Source organism: Impatiens glandulifera, chromosome 9 (assembly GCF_907164915.1).
Source record: "Impatiens glandulifera chromosome 9, dImpGla2.1, whole genome shotgun sequence".
NCBI classification, from domain to species: domain Eukaryota; kingdom Viridiplantae; phylum Streptophyta; class Magnoliopsida; order Ericales; family Balsaminaceae; genus Impatiens; species Impatiens glandulifera.
The window spans coordinates 14,641,545-14,658,032 of record NC_061870.1 but is presented as its reverse complement, the minus strand read 5'-3'; the positions used below and the strand labels follow the sequence as shown (position 1 = coordinate 14,658,032).

At 31.3% G+C, this 16,488-nt stretch overlaps 1 protein-coding gene across 1 annotated transcript; it reads left to right on the top strand.

Moving 5' to 3' along the window:
- The first annotated feature begins 10,491 nt into the window (after window positions 1-10,491).
- Window positions 10,492-10,974, top strand: LOC124915860 (agamous-like MADS-box protein AGL62). The gene has a single exon (XM_047456608.1). It carries the CDS (start codon window positions 10,492-10,494, stop codon window positions 10,972-10,974), a length of 483 nt encoding a protein of 160 aa, XP_047312564.1.
- Window positions 10,975-16,488: the final 5,514 nt, after the last annotated feature.

The window sequence follows — 16,488 nt, the reverse complement described above, 5'->3', positions numbered from 1 at the left end:
CCTGCGCCTTCAAACAGCCGGTCAAGATGCAACGGCGGACATAGAACTTAAAACGTTCGAAGAAGCTTGCCAGATACTCTCAGCGACTAAGGAGCCGATAAAGGTATCCGGTAACAAAGCAACATTGCGACCGGAGTACATACCGATTTGTGATATCTTCACAAAGGCGGTTCAAGCAAGAGGAGGAAACTTCAGCAGCCTCACCAAGGACAAAATCAGGATGCTAGTCGGCCTGATAGAAGGCACACAAAAGTGAACTGGGCGAAGGAAGTGTTCAACAACTTGAAGAAAATGGTGAAACCGGACTCAACCCGGTCATGGGCATACGCCATCCCTCATGGTAAAATATTTCTTCACCACAACATCAACACCGGTCCCGGTGTCATTATCTCATCCGGAAGGTTAATTAGATCCAAACAATTCCTGGAAAGGAGTAAGCCAGCCCCCGGTGCCACAGGTGGCCGAAAGAAGACATCCAAGAAATCGGCCGCGGCTAAAGAAAAGGTCGAAGGCAAGGGCAAGGAGAAGGTAGTCTTCTCGGAACCGCCCCAACAAACAGAGGAGGAAGAGTCGGCTTCCACATCTGAAAGAACCGAATCGGAGAAGACCGATGACGAAAGACCGGATGATGAAGAGCATTCGGGCCCAAGTCCCGATAACACCGGTACGGGTGCAAATCCTGAGACCGCCGAGGGCGGTGAAGAAAGCAGTGAAGAAGAGGAGGAGGACGACGAACCGACAAAGGCCGATACTATAGCGCGCAAAATCCTGAAGGTCATTGAACAGTGAGCTGACAAGGTTGGCGAGATATACCGGGAATGGCACGAGCACCGGTTCAGCAAACGTTACAGACACATTCTACCGGGCTTCACCGACGAAGAGTGTTTCCAAAGGCTGAAGGAAATAGAGGACGTAGTCATGGACCTCACAAACTCCGAAACCATTCACGAAGCCCTGGGCCGAACCTTCGTCTTAAGACCGCGAGCATAGCTACGGAAGCTAACCATACGGATCCGGAAGATTACGGCAAGGTTCGAAGAGGTAACAACGGAGGATACCTTAACGCTTTTGGTCTTACAAAGGCTTGAGAAAGCGAGAGGAGAACTCGTTGAAGAAATAGAGCGGCTGGAGGTGATGTACAGACAAAGAGAAATACCGCACTATACACCTCCACGGATCGATAAGAGTCACACTCACGGTCCGACACCTCCAAGGGCAAATCCGGCAACAAATGAAACCGATGAAGGGACGGAGACCCCTCTTACAGCGCAACAGCAAACTAAACAAACCGGGGCTTCCGAACCGGGCGTTACAAAAGAATGGGTGAAGAGTCTTCTTCAAGAGTTTGCAGACTCCGCGGTTCACCCATTGGAGGAGAAATTCAAGAGAACAGTTAGCTCGGCACTCCGGTTTGCCAACAACACAAAGCGATATCTGTTAAGGGCAGATGACCGGTTCTCACAACTCGAAGATGATCACCAGGAAGAAGCGGTTCTGCGCAGCAACCACCTTCGGCGAACTGTGATTTTGGAAGATAGGACCTCCGAGATAGAAGAGAACTTTGACCGGCTTGAAAGAGAGACCGAAGAAAGGCTGACAGAGGTTACTAAGGATCTGGTCGGCACAACACTTGACAGGGTCTCCGACCTTGAAAAGAAGAATGCGGGTCTCGAGGCCGACCTCAAGGCGCTCACCGCACAAGTTGCCGAATTGCTCAAAGCAAAAATGAATGCGGATGCCGCGGTTGTGGAGGCAAATGCCCGAGCGGCTCAGGAAGTCCAGGATGCGCTGTACAACGAAGCAAGAAAAGCAAAGGAGCCACCGCAACTCACTGAAGAGGAAGTAGCCGAGCGTGAACGAAGAGCGATGGCTAAGTTTCCGGGTCTTGCAGAAACGGTAGCCGCTCAGCAACGAGAGGATGCAGAGCGGTTAAACAATGAAAGACAGAGACTCGCTAACTTTGCAAAAGCTAACGAGAAGAAAAAGGCGGCCTCTTCCGTCTCGGTTCCGACAAAACGAAAAAGGGAATCCTCAAAGAAGGTTCAAGTGGCCGAGCTGCTGAATGAGGTCACTGACACAGTTATTGAGAGTATACCGGAGCAGGCTACTCACGTCGAAGAAGAGGATGAAGTGCACCTACAGCGGAGGCCCACACGACAACGAGTCTCGGAATCCGCCAGTCAACCGCAAACGGTGAAGAAAAAGCGGAACAAGGATCTGATGGCCAGCTATGACTTCTCGGACTCGGAATAGGGGCTCCCTTTCTCTTCACTATGCCTGTCTTAATATTTCTATATGTTATTTTCTATTTTCGGTTATCTATATATATAAAGTTATTTTTGAAACCGGCCTACACTTGCATTTCTACATGGTTTTGATAATTTTAAATAAAATAATCAAAAAGGGAGAAATTGACAAGATAAAAGATAAGACTTTTCCAAAAATTTTCTCAAAATTTTTCCAAATTTTTCGAATAATTCTCCAAGTCAGTTTCAAAAAATCCGGTCAAAGAAAGAACCGGCCTACGTTTGCAAACTTACATGATTTTGATAATTTAAAATAAAATAATCAAAAAGGGAGAAATTGTTAGATAAAATTAGATCGGTTCACATAACCTAACTTAAATAAACCTTCCATGCAGGAACAAGGAACCGGACCGGTCAAACAAATAAACCGGTTAAAGAAAACTAGCCGGTCAAGTCACTAAACCGACCAGGAACACTTGGAACATGACCGCACAAAGAAAGGATCGGCCAAAGCTTAAAACCGGAAACATTAGACAGCCGATCAGCCACAAGGCAGAGGAATAACCGGAAGCTGTCCGGTTAAACCCCTCACACCGGAAGCCATCCGGTTAAAGACAAATGACCGACCAAGTACAAGAAGACAATTTGGGTATCTGTTGAAGATGATACCAAAGGTACAGACTGAACACTTCCATATCCATACAAGTCTGAGGAAAGCCTGCAGGTTGCAGAAGACAGTCCTACAGGATCTTTCCACTTCGGGATAAGTCAGAAAGGAGATCTTCCAAGTACAGACAACTGTTTAACAGACAGTGTCCACATTGAGTAAAAGACAAACCTAGCAGGTTTGTCTTACACACCGGAAGAACAGACTGCCAAGTCTGTGATATTGACCGCCAGGTCTTACCAATTGACCGCAGGGTCTGAAACACTGAACCTATGAACCTCTGCTCAGCCAATCAGATTCAAGGAAGTGAAATATGACCGTTGGCATATTTCATCTATAAAAGGGGCAGTTGAAGAAGAGTAAATGTGGGACACTGTGAACAATTAATTTACAAGTGATAAGATTGTGTTCTTTCACTAGAAAAGGTCTAAATGCTAAAGTTGAAGTTTGTATTTACAATTTCGGTGTAAATTGTAAGAGTTTTATCAAGCAGAAAATAAGTCTTGATCGGATTGTACTTGTATTCCTTAGTGAATATCCTTCTCGCGGTTTCGAGAGGAAGGGGTGACGTAGGAGCTTTATCTCCGAACATCCATAAAATCTGTCTTGTTACTTACTTTCTGCCGGTAACCTATTTGACCCTACTCAAACCGGACCGCCAGGCTACAAAAACCGACCCATCAATTTTTCAAACCTTCATCATCCGAAACCGGTTCTGCCTATCATACAAGTGTGTTGCTTCAACCTAAAACAAACCTCTTACGCACTTGAACCTAGATCAAGGGTTTGTGACAGTTTGTGTAGTATTGAAACCCCGGTGTTAATCTCTAACAGGATTAACCATCACCCTTTGAGTGAGAACCGCTGACCGGTATAACCCCGGTCCTCCAGCGGCTACCTAGATCCTAAAAAATACAATATTACAAGAATGAAATTACTAGATAAAATGTTGATTCGAGACATGTGTTAGACACATTTCCCTTAAAATAGTTCCATCATCTCCTGTTTGTGCTGGAGCTTATCGTAGATGGCTGTCTCCCAGGGTACAACGAATCCAGTAGTGATTCTGCACTGAAATCACTACTCGTCGAACTTGATCAGCATACCTGAACTATCACCGGGTTTCAACGGAAAATATCGAGCGAAGAACTCGAAGAACACTCAAAAAATAAGAAAATGGCTTTTGGAATTCTAGAGTGAGAAAGAATGAAATGATGAAGTGAGTTTTTGATTAAAGATGAGAGGTCTTATATTGTTGAAAAGTTAAACCATTAAATAAAATCATCATTTGATCCAACGGTTGACATTGTTTGCCTCTTCATTACCTTAACGTTTTTCTCTTCATTATAGAATAATTGTTTGCCAAAACAATTAAGGCATTTACAATTCAATACTAACGTTACATGATTTTCCAATTTGTTAATAATAATATTAATTAGCATAAAAAATAATAATAATAACAAACTCATGTAATTTACACTACAAATTAACAACATTTTTTTAATTGGTTATCAAGGTATTTTAGATCAATTAATTTAAATTAATTGATTTAAATTATACATTTGGATCAAATTTCACCCTTTAATTCACGTTTGAATTTCATGTGAATTTGATTTGATTTTATTACCCACATTCTAATTTCCATTCATTAATGGAATTTATAGAATTAGTTTAAAAATTCCAACAATCCCCCACATTAATGGAAATTGAAAGATTAACCTGGTGAAAGGTTCAACAGTTGAATTCTACATAGGATAGGTGTAACCATTTGAACATTTCCGTGTGAAAGCATATAACTTTACTAGTTGATTAGTAGACTCGATATCCTTGAACTATTCTGCCTTTTGTGTAAACGATTACACACTTTCACATAGAATCCTCCCTGATACATGTCAAGCTCTCATGGTTGTGTCCGTTTTGGCCATGGAACACGCGCCTGGTTCTGTGAGAGGGTCTAGAATTGAGTCGTGCAATTCCTTCAAAGCGGCCCCACTTCTCCCTCACATAGGTGATCTTTTTGTTCACAAAGAATCATTAAAAGCGATATGCTTATCCTCGTCAAAATATATATTGTTTCATTATAAAATTAATCCTCAACAATAACTTTCCAAGTCAGTACAATTAGGTTCTCCCATTGAACCTATTTCTTGGGATCTCCAGTCTGCATAGGTTGGGTTTTCCTTCATACCAACTTATAGTAGGCTAATTTCTCAAAAGACTTCAAACTATCTCTCTATTCAATAATCTGATTAGTGGATCCATAATGTTATCTTTGACTTACATAGTCAAATTTGATAACTCCATTAGAGAGTATAGTCTAATGATATTATGTCTAAGACGTGTATGTCTAGACTTGTCACTGATTCTAAGCTTGTCCAATTTCCAATTACTATCACAATAATTAAAAATTTATGTTGGTACATTCTTAGTTAACCTTGAACATCTTCTAATAAGAAGCATAGTCATTCGTACATGCTTATCATTTAAATTTTTTATGAAAATATTGTTTACTTGGCTAACTAGTAGACAAAATGTCTTTGAACTATTCTGCCTTTGTGTAAACAATTATATATTTTACAAAAAAATATTTTATTTTTCGACATAAGTCAAAAATATAGATTATAACGTTTAATCTATCCATCATAAGTTTCTTAGAAGATTTCCATACGTAGATTGCACTTCTAAGTGTAAACATATTCACTTTAAGACGTAAAGTCTTTCATTTAATAATATCAATATATCATTTGATAACAACATGATATTTCGTTTAGTGCAATTCATACCCTTTATGAATTTAATCATTTTTATCGTAACTTTCAACGATAAAAATATCGTACAAAAGACCATAATGAAATAATTTCATTGTCTTCATGATATATATAATTATCAGATCCATTTTTTAATAAAAGTATGATCAAATTTTCATATCATTATTATAAAATTTGTTATAAGTCATATCAAAACTTTATAAACTTTCATTTTCATTTATTTCATAAAATCCTTTTGAAGACATTGGTTCTTCAAAGTTTATAAAAATAATGTCAAAATATGACACGTTTCTTAATTTTAAAATCCTCAAATCTAAAAATATCGATTTGAACACCAACTCAGCAAATATAAACAAGACATTTTCTTGTTATTTTATTTCTTTTTATAAAGTTACGCAAGTCTATCTTTTATAGAGAACACATTTCTCTAACAACAAATTATTTTTACATTTATCATAATATACACAATTATTTTTGTGTTATAATCAATAACAATATTTGCCCCCACATTCGTGTTAGTATCCTTTTTAAAACACACACATTTGTATGATTTAAATCAATGATTTTCTAATCAAGAAATTGTCACACAATTCTTTTAAAAATTTCTTTTGTTATACTTATCATACATTGAATAAGATAACTATGTTATAAATATTTAATAGAATAAAACATAATTTATATACGAGAGATTAGAATGTTTATTCATTTATAAATCATTCTTCGCATAATCTCTACATAAGAAATTAAAATATTTAATCAATTAAAATATTTATTTTAACACTTCATTTCTATAAAAGAAATTAGAAAATTTATTCAAATAAATATTCACCGTATCACATGATTTCTACAAAAGAAATCATAATATTTCAAGCATCTTTGACTGAAGTCGCTCAAATATTTATTTTTGGTTGCACGTTTGCATCCCATAATATCGGCACGTTTGCCACATTATTCTCAAATAAAACAAGACTTTCCTTGTAATTATTTGATTTCAAAATTATCAAATTAAGTAAGTCTTAATGATGCGTTGAACAATGTATATCAAATATATTATATTAAACCAAAATTAATATATCCATATATATGATATTGTATATTATTGCTTCATGAATTTTTGTCACCACAACAAAACAACTATAATATATATAGTCAATAACATAGAAACGTAATCAAATAAATAATATGTCATATATTATTAAACAAATATATATATACAATTTCATTTATCATTAAAAATACATTTAAAAAATACATGATAATTAATTAGAATATTAATTATTACACTTAATTAGAATGTTGATCATTTATCTTTAATCGAATATAAAACTAACTAATAAAAATAAATATTCATGTCATCAATTATTCGTTTCTTAATTAATTAGATGACCTTTAACATTGTTTAACAATTCTTTGTCAATCAAAGAACACAATTTGTGATAAATTTCAAAATTATCTATTAAAATAAAAATAGATAGAAAATAAATCTTAATATATATATATATATAAATTTCTAGATAGTTATACTTATTTTGAATAACATGAATCATCATATTATTAGCTAATATGCATGATTTATAATAATAATCAATTAGCACATAATCCAATTAAATATAACTAAAAATATATTTTATATCTTAATTGAAGCACTTACATTGCCATGTTTTGAACAATAATCGACATGAAACGACTATGCATGCTAAAAAAAAAATCTGAGTATATTGTTCTCACCGAGACAATTTCGACTAACACAGTCGTGTCTCTTTAAATGCATGATTAGAATAAGTTTTAAAACAAATAACTTATTTAATCTCATTATACATATGACCTTCATTTTCTATCATTATGAATCACATAATTTCTATAAAAGAAATCATTAGGATACCCAATTCATTTCATAATTTCTACATAAGAAATTATAATGATTTCAACTTTCATGATTAATGTCATTTAGACAAATCATATTATATATTTATATATATATTTTATAAAAATCATTATGAACACATTAATCTCATAATTTTTACACAAAAAAATTATAATGATTTCCACATGAAGACTCAAGTCTGATTTCTACCAAGAAATCATTGACTACTCATTCATCTCATAATTTCTACACAAGAAATTAGAATGATTTCAACATCAATGACTTTAACAATTGACTACCCATTCATCTTATAATTTCTACACAAGAAATTAAAATGGTTTCAACATCATTGACAATTTCATTCATCTCATAATTTCTACACAAGAAATTGGAATAGATTTTAACATCAATGACCATAGTTATTTTAGTAAATCTGATTTCTACAAAAATAAATCAAATTATCTCATCAATTGGATTCAAACACAGGACCTCCCTCCATCACGCACCATTGCGTCTGAACTTTGAACCACTACACCAATGCGCCATTTCATTGTTGTACCGCTTTTATGACATTTTGTCTTCTTTTTTAGAGACAACTTATACATCATATTTAACTAGACTCTGTCAACAAATTAATATATATACATTTAAAACGATAACTTATTACTAGAATAAAATGTAATATATAAAACAATGTATAAATAAAGATATCATCTCTCTTTATTTATTAAATCATCCTACCATATTCTTATTAATTATATTGCTTAATTAAAAAGAAGGTATATATTATAATTAATTATTTTAAAACCGAAACCATATGTTTCAATTATAATAAATTTTAACACCATAAATTTTATAAAAATTGAAAGCTAACATATTAGTTACTTTCTTATTTTCATTCATTATTATTAATAATTTTAATAACCAAACAAATCTTTAAATAAGACTAGAACAAATTAAATTATTGTGTTCTAATTTATTTTCTATATAACATTTGTATAATGAATATACAAATTAATGTTTCTTCAGAAAATTTTCATATCAAAATATATTAGCTTATAAAACTAAGCTTTAACAACATAAAAACATATGTGTTAATAATCAAACATATTTATATGCAATAAAGACTTATCTTTATTTGTAGATAGTTCTATTCCTTTAGATGAACAACTTTATCTTGTCGAAATAAGTCATCATCTGTTTTATAACATTATAACTCGTATTCCTGAAACATCAAACACAAAAATTTCGATGGCACAAGCTACTAAATAACTTAGCACATGGAAACTGTTTTAAGATTGTTAGAAATAATGTCTTGAAATAACAGAAAATATATATAAAATGATGTTACAAATAAATTAAATAAATACAATATTACAAGAATGAAATCACCAGATAAAATGTTGATTCAAGGCATGTGTTAGACACATTTCCCTTAAAACAGTTCTATCGTCTCCCGTTTGTGCTGGAGCTTATCGTAGATGGCTGTCTCCCAGGGTACAACGAATCCAGTGTGATTCTGCACTGAAATCACTACTCGTCGAACTTGATCAGCGTACCTGAACTATCATCGGGTTTCAACGGAAAATATCGAGCGAAGAATTCTAAGAACACTAAAAAAATAAAAAAGATGGCTTTTGGAATTCTAGAGTGAGAAATAATGAAATGATGAAGTGAGTTTTTGATTAGAGATGAGAGGTCTTATATTGTTGAAAAGTAAAACCATTAAATAAAATCGTCATTTTATCCAACGGTTGACATTGTTTGTCTCTTCATTACTTTAACGTTTTTCTCTTCATTCTAGAGTAATTGTTTTCCAAAACAATTAAGGCATTTACAATTCAATACTAACGTTACATGGTTTTCCAATTTGTTAATAATAATATTAATTATCATAACAAATAATAATAATAACAAACTAATGTAATTTACACTACAAATTAACAACATTTTGTTAATTGGTCATTAAGGCATTTTAGATCAATTAATTTAAATTAATTGATTTAAATTATACATTTGGATCAAATTTCACCCTTTAATTCACGTTTGAATTTCATGTGAATTTGATTTGATTTTATTACCCACATTCTAATTTCCATTCATTAATGAAATTTATAGAATTAGTTTAAAACTTCCAACAGATGGATGATGGAACAGCTAACTCAAATGCGGACACCAGCACCTTAGTCGTGGTCGAGGATGAGGGCTCATATTCATTCCTAGATTTCATCTCGAATTCATGGACTTTCATATTGACAAACATGTCGTGCAACTCCATCTTGTGGAGGTTTCTGGACTCTCTCATCACTGTTGACTTGATGTCTCAAGCACTGAGAAACGCCTTCAACGCCTTAACGATGACTTCTTTTTTCCATAGACCTTTCCTAGAGTGGAAAGTTCAATGACAATGCTGGTGAAACATTCGTCAAACTCGTTCATCGACTCCCCTGGGAGTATCTTGATGCTATCGAACTTTTGAGTGATTTCATAATCATTTCTCATAAATTAATAATTGATTAGGAATACATGATGTTGATCTCCATAATCAATTCAAGAGCCAATATATATAAAATAATTATCTCATCTAATTTTGTAAAAAAATAAATAAAACAAAAATAATTGTCTATATTATTATCAAAATTTAACAACTAATTAAAATAAAGTATATAAATAATATTTTAAAATAACAATATAATTATTTAAAATTTTCTATTTATATATAATCAAATTAGGACATTGAAATATTTTTATTTTGTAATTAGATTTCTTTCTTTTTATGAATATACATAATGTTCCTATGCGAATTTTGTTTACTTAAATCTATAAATAGACTCCTCTAATCTAAGAAAAATTAAACATTTTATCTATTCATTACATATTATATCTCCCGTGTTTTATCTTTATCTAATCATGGTCAAAACAAACAAAGGGCGTCAAAGAATCACCATGGCCAAAATGAAGAACGAGAGTAATCTTAAGGTGACATTCTGCAAAAGGAAAAGTGGGCTTTTCAAGAAATTCAGCGAGCTTATCACACTATGTGGGGCTGAAGTTTTACTTCTAGTATTTTCACCAACAAACAGAGTGTTCTCCTACGGTCACCCCAGTGTAGAAGAAATAGTTGGGCGATTATTTGGTTCATCCTCTCCGATGGGGCTTTCCTGTGAAACTCAACAAATGATTGAATATTATAGGTCATCAAACATTAGGGAACTAAATTCTAATGTGATGCAGGTTGAGGAATTGATGGAGGTTGAGGAGCAGCATGCGAAGCAGATAAATCACGACAAGAAAGTTGGGCAGGATCAAAGATGGTGGGAGAGATCGAATAAAGAGATGAATTATCAACAACTTGAACATCTCAAGATGTCTCTATTGAATTTAAATGCAATTGTGACACAAAAGATGTTGGAGTTTTCTAACCCGTAAACTCAAACTTGTTTACGGGAAATAATTATTATTGTGATAAGTTATTGATAAATTTATCTTGTTGTTTTTATTTTTTATAATTTTAATTGTTATTGTTTTGATTGATGTTTGTGTTATGAATTTTATTTTAATTTATTTATGTGTTTTTAACCATATTTTTTTATTTTAATTTTTTTTTATTTTTATACTATTATCGATTATGTTTTATGTGATTCGATAAGAAAAAAATATTGAGAAAAAAAATAAAACGATAATGTCACATTTTTATTGTAAAATAAATAATCGAATATCTCAATCTTCATTATAGTTAAAGATCTCATCTTTTTTGGATCTCCAACCATAGAATACACTTTAATGCAAAATTTTATAAAGTATATTATAATATATAAAAATATCTTAATGTAAAATATAATTTTATATTTTAATAAATAAAAATCTTATTTTAATTTCCTATCTTTATTATCATAAATTTTAAATTAAAATCTGTTACAAATTAACAATTAATTAATTTTCATGATAATTGATTAGATAGTTATTACTGTAGTAAATAGAGAATTACATGTTTATGTGTGAAATGAGTAGGCCTGATGATATCGTTGGAAATGAGATTCTCATGTGTTGCTGGTTAGATTCCCTTTCCTTTGAATACCTACCAAGAAGCAATAGAGATGGCTTGATTATAAAGATGATAGTTTTCTTTCTCTCATTAATTTTGAGAAGTAATTTTCTGTTTTTTCTCTTAATTACATTTTATAAAGTAATTATTCAACCACACATATTCTATTCTCCCTCATTTGGTCTCAATATCTTTATAAATATTTAAGAAGATAATATACAAAATATTGTAAATCAATTTTTAGTTAACTTTTGATTATATATTATATTATTTCATATATAAATAATATATATTCTTTTAAATCTTAACACCATAATTAAACTATTTAATTATATTATTTACTTCGTAAATAAATAATATTATTTTAAAACCTTAATTCAATAATTAAATCTTTTTAATTATGTATATATTATTTAATTTTATAAATCAATATTATATTAATTAATATTTATATCTATTAATAATTAATAATTAATGATTAATGATTAACAATCATTTTCTTTGATATAATTTATAAACTCTTAGTTTGTGTCCTCGTAGGACTCAATTATAATTGTTATAAGTTTTACCATATTAATCCTAATTGTCTTCTAGACAAGCACTATGACTATTAAAATAATTGGATTAAATTATCTTAAATAATTATTCAATTCAAAATTAACATTGCACGTTAAATTAAATGACACAATTTTTTCAAGGGATGGTCGAATAATAAAAAATTTGATACTTCTCTAGCGTGGAAATTCAATCAGGACGACACACGCAAATCTTTGGTCGTATGAGATCATAAATGAGCTTCATTTTTGCTTTGTAAGAATAAATCAACTTCTAGATATTTCTTGATGAGGTGAAATATCTACTTTATCATGTTTTTGAATATACTCTATTAAGTTTTTAGATTTGATTTTGATTAAGATTTGTGAAGTTTATTGTGAATTCTTTTTTATTTTTTCTTATTTTAGGTTTAAACTTTTAATAATTAAATATAGACTTCTTACTAAGAAAGTTTTTAAATTATTATTGGATTTCTCAAATGATATTATTTGAGTTAATTAAGATTAAATCTAAGTATATGTCTATTATTTTGAATGTCATCTCTAGTTATGATAAATTATAAAACTTTTACTATTGTTTTTTATTTATTTAGTAAGCTTGTTTCATTATAATCCAAGCTTGCATATGAAAAATGATGTCAAAGATTTTATGAGACATTTTATGTTTTTATAATATTTAATTATAGATTTGAAACTATCTTATTTGGTATGGATTATAAAAAACACTTTTTTTTAATTAAATTAGCATATTAGAATATTTTTTATATAAATATAAAAATAAATAAATACAATTTATATTTAATTCACTTTTACATTTTTTTAATTAAATACAACTAAAATAATTGAATTAATTATAATAAAATAAACAATATTATTGAATAATATTAAGTTCACAGTTTAAAAAAATATAATTAATATTTAGTTTGGAATGTAAAAACCTAATATTAATTCAATTCATATAGGTATTAATGAATAAAATGATTTGGATTACTGATTTTTTTGATAAATATAGTTTAGATTAATACGGATAGGTTTGACCCGTTTCCTCATACTATATATCAATGATTTAATTATTCTTTTTCATTTTCTATTCATAATACTTAATATAACCATTGTGGATGGAAGAAGATCTTGGACAAGTTTTTCCAATTGAGTGTAGATAGTAACGAATAATGATGATATACATACAATTAGATCGGAACATGATCGACAAACACAAACGCAATTACACAAATTTAAAAGATAATTTACATATAGAGAGCAAAACACTTACATAAGAACTATACACCAAATGGGTAAGTGGTTGATGGTTCCTGAATTCAATCTAATACCCAAGTCGTAATAAAAACTTAACTTGAAAGACTAAGAACAGAGGGAATAAAATAAACAATGTATTGTTGAAACATAACTTAATGTAAATTCAGTTATCAAAAGCATATTAATAGAATGTTAGATTAAATTAAATAAAAAAAAATGAAAACTAATTAAAAGAGAAATAATTAGTTAAGGAAAAACATCTTAATAAACTTAGGTAAATAAGTTTAATTCAATATGACATAGTTTTAATGATATGGTCTGCACAAAACGAAGTTGTAATCTGAACAAAACATAACTATGGTCTGAACAAGAACTAAGTTGTGTAATTTGCCTTTGTGTAGCTACTGCCCCAAAGACGTATGTCTATAGATGTAGTCTAAAGAAAGAGCGAGCAGACATAGTCTGAATTTCATCAGACGGGTTGTCTAAAGAAGTCCGCGAGCAGACGTAGTCTGAACTTCATCAGACGGGCTGTCTAAAGAAGTGCGTGAGAAGACGTCTAGGACTCAATAGACGGGTTGTCTAAAGAAGTGCGCGAGCAGACATAGTCTGAACTTTATCAGACGGGTTGTCTAAAGAAATACACGAGCAGACGTCTAGGACTCAACAAACACTCTAGTCTGAAGAAGCGCTAACTGATGTCTAGGTTTCAAAGAATTCTCTAGTCTGAAGAAGCGCTTGCAGACGTCTAGGCTTCAACAGACGCTCTGGTCTAAAGAAGCGTTAACAGACGTCTAGGATTCAACAGATGCTCTGGTCTGAAGAAGCGCTAGTAGACGTGAAGGCTTCAACAGACGTTCTAGTTTGAAGAAGCGCTAGCAGACTATTATGATCGGGATAGCCGAAAGAGACTTGGGGTCTTTTTAGGTCGAACGCTTACACAACACGCCGGTTGATACTAACTCGGTTAGAAGTTAATATCGGTCTCAATACTACACAAATCGTCAAAAACTCTTGAACCGAGTTCAAGTACAAAAATGTTTGTTTCTATTTGAAGCAACATACACACGGATTGGACAGCAATAGAAGCGTATGAAATAGAGAAGAAATACAATACAAGATTTATGGATGTTCGGAGATAAAGCTCCTACGTCACCCCTTCTTCTCAAACATTGAGAAGGATATTCACTAAGAATATTTAACACACTTTACAATACGTCAAATAACCAAGGCTTATTACTACTCGTTATTGACTTACAACTCTCACTTCTTACACAAAATGAATGGAATTGTAATATCCTTAGCACTTTGGACAGTATCTAAACAAGAACAGTTTAGGCTTTGATTCAATTCTAAAATATGTTGTCTCACTGTCTTGTATATCTTCTTGGGTATATCTTCTAGGTATGTTGCTGCTGTTCTTCAAGATTCTCCTAAATAATGAAATATGACAACAGTCATATTTCTCATTCAATGGATACTTACATGGTAATCCTTGATTCTGATTGGTCGGTCAAGAAGGTACATCATGACATTAAATGTGGTTGATACTTCTCAAGAAACATATCAGTCGGCAGGTTTGTCTTCCATTGATTTAATCATCTGAAGCAGTTTGACAAATACCTACTCCTTGGGGACTGTTGTTGGACTTATACCAAAATAGGTATCTGATCACTTTTGATAGTGTTTTGCTTCCCAAGGTCTATCATCAGACTTGTATCAAAATGGAAATAATAGTTTGTATATTTGAAAGCTTCCTTCTGCATATTCCCAAAGTATTCTGAATTACACCAAAATGGAAACTTCCAGTCGTTCTCAATTTAAATCTCTTAGTATGTGATTGATTCCACATCTTTGATTTGATCGGTTAAGTTGCCGGTCATTTTATATATTGTATAGAAGCTTAGGATTGCACCAATTATTTTACCGGAAAGATCACTAGTTGCGCCGACTTTTCAATATCGGTGGACCGGACATACTGAGGAAGAATAGAAGATGATTTCTCTTTGAGGTATAAATGATAGGTTTACTGATCATACAACTGAGCGGTAAAGTCAATTTTCACTGTCGAGTCGATCCTCTACTTGTTTCGTTGTAAAGATAGTCGAATAGATACTTTGATAAGATAATCCTGGTTTGCACCGCCTTTGTAATATCGGTCGACCGGACTAGAGTGATAAAGTTGTTTTGAGGATATGACCGAATTCTGCATTTCCTGCACAAACGGTGGATTTGGTTAGGTTCTTCAAATATTTAATAATATAAATATTATGAAATAATTAACTAATAATAAAATTAAATATTAATTTAATTAATTATTTACTATAAATAAATTATATTTTAACAAATAATTGATAGTTAATTATTTAGATTATAATAATATTAATATTAGTATAAATGACTAAAAAATAATAATTAGGTTATTACATTAATTATATAACTTTATAAAAATATAATATTTCTACAAATTACGAAAATATCAAGTAATTCTCTAGAGTAAATTTATAAACTAATATTATAAGAAAACTATTTATCTTAACCATATTTTGTTGTCATATACTAATTGTGGTATAAGATAATAAATTGAACAAAGTGAACTATTACATTATTATTGCTTCACATAATAGATCAAAGAAACGGAACGATTACGATTATTTTAATATTGTTTTACCAATTTTTGAACTTAATCAATAATTAAAAGTCAACGGAATAGATGCTCGAATCACCTGAATGGTATTTATTGTATTGGATAATATTTTTAAAAAATTATTGATATATTATTTATTTCAATTTTATATCAAATTAGTTTTTTGTTATGTTTTTTCTAAATTGTTTTGCTTATAAATTTTTCTGCGATCATCACACATAAATCCTCCAGTATAAATAAACTATATATATATATATAATAAATAATTAAATTAAAATAAGAAAATAATCTTTCAAATATAAAATTTTAAAAAAGTCTCCATATTTAACCGATAAAATTTTTATATTAAACTCATATTCTTTCCTAACACAAGAAACCATTGTTTTATAGATTTAAAATTTTTCTTACTAAAAACCTCCCCCATTATCTGTTTGATACTG